Below are 5,578 nucleotides of genomic sequence, written 5' to 3'. Positions count from 1 at the left end.
CACACACCAACTAGAGCTCGGTTTCTTTCGACTCGAACAGCTCCTCTTTAGCAAACCCCTGGCGTTTGTTTATGCAAATAAAACTCAATAAAACGAGTAGGTGTAACGGCTTCCTTCTGTCTTTCAGTATGTCTGCCTTGGCCCCCAGCAGCCCAGCCCTCCTGCCCGTGCTCCTGGCAGCCCTCGCTTTTTTCTGGCACTAAACCTCCGTGCCCATCAGCTGTGAAGGAGAGCGTTGGTCACCGCCTTTGCTGCTGCTGCTCAGGAAAGGTTTTTCCACTGCTCTCAGTGCAGAGGAAGGGCACAGCTCGCTCAGCTCCAGGCTGTGCCCGGTGGGGGGTGGCCTGGCTTTGCGGTCTGTGTTTTCCTTCACCCTGGAATTGGAGCCCTTAAACCGACGTGGGACAAAAGGTGCTCAGTGCTCCTTCAGCCTCGGGGAGGAAACGTTTCCTCCCACTGCTGGTAGGTTGGCTGCAGCTGCATCAGCTCCTTTTCCATGGGTTCCGTGTCACCAGCTCAGAGGGCCTCCATCTGAAGGAGGATTCAGTGCTGCAGTGCAGACGCCCTCCCTGCCCTCTGCTGCTCTGTGGCCTTTGTGCTCTGTGCCCCACGTGCTGTGCGCTCAAGGCTGGGGCTCTCAGCTCTGCTGGGTTGTCGTAGCTGAGTGTCCCCCAGTGAAGCTGAGATCACAGCTGGGGGGGTGCAGGGCCCCGACAGCCCCATCGCTGTCTGGGAGCAGAGCAGGGAGCCGTGCCTCCTCCTCCTCCTCCTCACCTCCCCCCCTCCATTTCCCATCCCCAGCCCTGGGCGCAGTTTGGCCTCGCGCCACCGGCGTGGGACTGGGAGAACATCTGGAAAACATCTGGATCCGGCGGGGCCGGGCTGGGAAGGAGCTATTTTTGTAGATGTGGAGGGAGGGCAGCGGGGCTGGGAGCAGCACGGGCCGGGGGGACGTGAGCAGCTCTGAGCCCACCGGGAAACATCCGGCGCTGCGCTGGGCCGGGCGGTGCCGGAAAGGCCAAAGACAGCGGGCAGGGAAACAGGAACGGGAACCGGGCAGGAGAGCGCCGTGCTGGGGGCAGCACCGCAGCCCCGCTCTCATCCGTGGGGCTGCTCGGCCCCCGCCCGGCTTCGTACCAACGGCTCAAAGTGCATCGTGTCCCACAGCGGTGGGGTGAGGGAACTCCGACGGTGCCGCCCCGCTCCGGCTGGGTTCCCGTTTCCGTGGGCCCCGCTCAGTAGTAATGGCCGCGGCCCAAAGTGCCGGCACCCAGCAGGTCGGGCTGCCCGTTGCGCCAGATCTCACGGATGATCCGCTCGCGCTCCTCCAGGCGCTGCGCCCGCTCCAACTCCTCGGCCGACGCGAAGACGTTGATGGGCGCAGCGCCGTCCCCGGGGCTGTGGGGCTCCAACGGGATCTCGGTCATCGGCAGCAGCGACTCGGAGGCGGCGCGGTCCACCGTGTCCTCCTCTTCATCCTCGTCATCGTCATCGTCCTCGCTGAGGTCGGCGGGGCCGGGCCGGGCCGTGTGCTGTGTGCGGGGCCGGCAGGAGATGCGCAGCAGCAGCAGGCACAGCGTCAGCACCAGCCCGAAGCAGACGCCCAGCACGAAGTACAGCCCGAAGCTCTCAGGGTTGGCTGTGGGATTGGAACGCCGGGGCTGAGCGGGAGGACGGGAGCTGGGGCGGCCCCGGGGTCCCCGCTGGGGACGCGGCCCACGTCCTCACCTCGGATGTGTGCGTAGGCAGCCATGCTGTTGCTCAGCAGCTCCATGTCCTGCTTGCGGCTCTCCATGGCTGCGCTCAGGGCCTCTGGGGACAGCGCATGTGGGGCATCTGGGGGACATGGGGTGAGTGGGGCACAGTGCTGACCCCGCTGGGTGCTGAGCACACGGTCCCACTCCCACCACCCTCTGCCCTTCCTGCAGGGCTGGCAGGATGTGGTTCCTCCAGGACCCGGTGCCAAGCGGATCTGCGGTACCGGGATGGGCCTTCCGCCATGGGACACAACCCTGAGGGCAGGACCTGGGGCTGAGCACTGAGCAGTGCTGGGTCCTCCTCACCCTGTGCTCCTCACCCCAGGACTCCCCTGGCTCATCCCAGTGCTCCTCCCAGCTCCCACGAGCCTCGGCTATTTGCTTTGGGCCATGGGGACAAGGACAGGATGAGGGGCAAAGGCCAGCGGTGGGATGAACAGAGGGAGGGACTGGGGCAGGCACTGACCCCATGCTGCTATGGGACAAAGTGCTGAACTTCCTATGGGAAAGGCCTGTGAGAGGACACCGGGTGGCACAGACCCACCTTCCCCTGCCCAGCACAGCCCCAGAGCTCCCCCAGTCTCCCCTGATGCTGGTGTGGGGCTGGGGCCACGCTATGGGACTGTGCTATGGGGTGGAGGCGATGCAGTGCTCAGGCCCTGGCAGAAGGAAGCTCTCAATTCCCAGAAATGTCTCCACGGACAGAGGAATGAGGAAAGAAATGCAGAAAATGTGACACATCAGCAGAACCGTCCATGGACAGTCCAGTGCTGCATGCAGTGGGGCCGGGCAGAATGAGGTGGTGGGGATACCCCCTACCAGGGCTGTCAGGGTGCCCAGGAAGGTCCCAGTGCCCTCTGTGCAGATCAGTCCCCACTTCTGAGCCCTGTAGGGGGGAGAGGCACAGCCCTGCCGTGGGGTTCTGGAGCACAAAGCTGCTATAAGACCACCACAGCGCCAGCCCTGAGGCCACTGCCCACCCAGGGGTCAGGGCCTGGGGCTGCAGTGGCCAAGAGGAAGGGGACAGATGGCCTGAGCAACTCCCGGAGCAGAGCCACTGGGGCAGCCCCACAGCCCTGCACTGAGCGCTGTGGTCCCCAAACCGTGTGTCCCCAGGCACGCACTGAGCACCACGCCTGCTGGACGCAAATGCTATGAGTTCAGCCTCCCCCCGTCCCCACGATCTGCATCCCCCAGCTCTGAGTTGTGGCCCCCAGCACTGAACTCCACACATCTCCACGCACGGAGCCCCGCAGCCCTCAGCACCGCGTCCCAAGCACTGAGCGCAGCGTCCTCACTGCCCCCAGCCCCAACATCACCCTCCCTGGGTAGGGGACATCACGGAGCCGTTACCTTTGGGGTGAGCAGACACGAGGTGCCCCATCAGCCCACAACCCCCCAGCCCGTGCTGCACTCACCGGGACGGCAGCGGAGCCTCCGCACTTTGGCTGTACAGAGACGAGAGAGAAAGGTCTGTTTAGCATTAACGCTGCAGCAACAGGAAATAGTTCGGAGGAGGCTGGCGGTCAGCACTCCCTGCTGGAGCCAATGGCAGCTCCGTCCCGCTCCCCTGGGATGCACAGAACAGAGCCTGGCAGCCTTGTCCTATTCCCAGCCATAGGCCCAGTCCCATCCCGGTCCCATCTGCTGCTCAGGCTGTTTGGGAGGCACCACTGCACGGCAAGGCTGGGACCCCACACAGTGCTGGAGCTCCCCTACACACAGCTTTGGGGTTGAGGGGCACCTCCTGTGCTGCTCTATGAGGCTGAGGTTCCCTCCACCATAAACACAGCGAGACGCCCACCCCTTAAAACTTGCAAGAATGAGGGTCTCCTTACCTGCACGTCCCTGCAGCACTGATAGGACGAGCTGCAATAATCCTTCAGCCACAAACCACTGCTGTGGGGCCATCCTGAGCCCAGGGCTCCCCGCACTCCGTGCTGACCACGCTCTGATTGCCATCACCATTCTGCTCCACCGCAATGGCACCCACACGGCTGCTCGTCCCATAGGAGTGCAGCACAGCAGCCCAACAGCGAGGACCCACAGCTGCGCGCCCCCAGCCCCACATGGATTGGGGGCCCTACACGGCTATGGGGCACCGCTCCCCCCCCGGGCTCATGGAGCACCTGGCTCTCAGTACCAACTTTTATTGCCGACATGCAGGAGGAGGTTCGATGTAGTACAAAAATAACATCTTTATACAATTTTTTTTTCTTTTTTTTTTTTTTCCTTCCTTTTCCTTACAATAGGAACCTTTCCCCACAGCGTGCCACACACCGCTCCCCAGCGCACCACTCGTGTTCCCCCCCCTCCCCCCAATTCCAGTCCACTGTAGCACAGCTGTGATCCCCCGGCGATGGCACTCCGTATCACAGGCCCCAGAGTATTGCTTTGACTTTGGGAAACGGAAGAGAAAAGAAACGGGGAGGAGAGGGGAGGGCGGTGGGGCAGGGGACAGATCTGTCAGCTCAATAAATAAGGCGAAGACTTGAAGCTACTGGCTCAGCTGGGGGCTGCGGCGAGGGGAGAAACGCCTGCTGCTCCAGCCATGAGCAGGCAGCAGCCCCACGAGGGGCAAGAGAAGGCAATGCTACACCTGAGCTGCTGCTCACCCCACTGGAGCACAGAGCTCGGATGGATGATGGGGGGCAGCTCGTTCACATTATAACCCATATATTAGATCTGTACCACAACTGAAGTGTGAAAATGCTAGGTCAGAATTAATGCAACTTTAACTGCACCTCGGATAAGCTACAGGGAAAAAAAAAAAAAAAAAGATTAAAATACGTGTATTCTTAACGAAACTAAAAGAAGCTGGGGAAAGGGGGGGGAGAGGGCAAAAGGCCACGCAGGGCTGAGTGCCGTGCAGCCCCCAGTCAACCACGGGCACAGGGGGAGAGGAGGGTCTGCACAGCCACGGCCTGCAGTGACAGTTCCCATCCCTGTGCCACCGGGTGAGGGCTGTTGGTGATGAACTGCTGGGTGATGGGGGGCTGCTGGTCCTCCCACCCACACGCCACCACCCAGGGCAGTGCAGTAACACCAGGGGGCACGGTAAGAACAGAAAAAGATTCGATGCAGATGGAGGGGGGTGGAGGGGGAAAGTGGGAGGCTTCAGGAAATTCTTACTTTCAAGAAACCCGGATAAATCTAAGCTTATTCAAACCATATGGAGCGAATGCAATCGGCCGACTCTCCATGCTACACAGCCGCAAACTCTCGTGCCAGCAAGCCAGCTTCACCCTGGGAGTCTCCTTCCCCACGGGCTTTGCTCGGTCCAGAGAACAGCACGGTTAAAAAGACAAGAGAGGTAGATTACAGTCGTGATTAGAAGCAGATTAGTCACCTAGGCTTCGATTTAAAAACAGAGATTCCAGAAGACGCCGAGAGGCCGCTGCTTCCAAAAGGAGCTTTGTGAAAAGTCTTCTCCCTCCAGAGCGCGTCCCCGAGCAGAGCTCAGAACTGCTACATGATTCTCCGCCGTGGGACACCGGTATTGCTGCTGGGCTGCAGTGTGGGAGCGGGCTGCAGGGCGTGCTCTGCTCCCAGAGGTGTGGAAGCTACTTCCGCAGGTAGCGCTGGGCCAGGATGGCCGCATCCAGAGGGTTCATGGGCTGCGCGTCGTGGCCCAGGCGGCGCACGGGGGGGATGTTCCCAAACTGCCGCTTCTGCAGGAAGCTCTTGGCCTCGTGCAAAGTGTTCTTCTCCTCGGCCAGGAGCAGCTGCTGCCTCATGTAGTTCTCGAACTCGTACTGCGAGCATTCCTCCGTCACCTTCGCCTGGGGGAGAGGCAGCCCATCACAGTGCAGCCCTGCTCC

At 61.5% G+C, this 5,578-nt stretch overlaps 1 protein-coding gene across 2 annotated transcripts; it reads right to left on the bottom strand.

The window, feature by feature from the left end:
* EVA1B (eva-1 homolog B) lies at positions 1-5,578 on the bottom strand. Of its 2 annotated transcripts, XM_003212569.4 has the most exons (3): positions 3,176-5,578; positions 1,729-1,836; positions 1-1,639 (listed from the first exon to the last, which is right to left on the bottom strand). In XM_003212569.4, exons 2-3 carry the CDS (start codon positions 1,793-1,795, stop codon positions 1,236-1,238), a joined length of 471 nt encoding a protein of 156 aa, XP_003212617.1. In that variant the 5' UTR covers positions 1,796-1,836; positions 3,176-5,578; the 3' UTR covers positions 1-1,235. The 2 variants fall into 2 exon arrangements, with proteins under 2 accessions (XP_003212617.1, XP_019478354.1); XM_019622809.2 differs by lacking the exon at positions 3,176-5,578 and having other exon boundaries at positions 1,729-2,560.

Source organism: Meleagris gallopavo, chromosome 25 (assembly GCF_000146605.3).
Source record: "Meleagris gallopavo isolate NT-WF06-2002-E0010 breed Aviagen turkey brand Nicholas breeding stock chromosome 25, Turkey_5.1, whole genome shotgun sequence".
Taxonomy (NCBI): domain Eukaryota; kingdom Metazoa; phylum Chordata; class Aves; order Galliformes; family Phasianidae; genus Meleagris; species Meleagris gallopavo.
This window is presented reverse-complemented; position numbering and strand designations above follow the sequence as displayed.

Excerpts from the sequence above, each read along its gene's own strand:
- EVA1B (XM_003212569.4), bottom strand. The coding sequence starts at position 1,795 with ATGGAGAGCCGCAAGCAGGACATGGAGCTGCTGAGCAACAGCATGGCT. Across the intron at positions 1,640-1,728 it reads TGCCTACGCACACATCCGAG|CCAACCCTGAGAGCTTCGGG; the intron begins GTGAGGACGTGG and ends CCAATCCCACAG.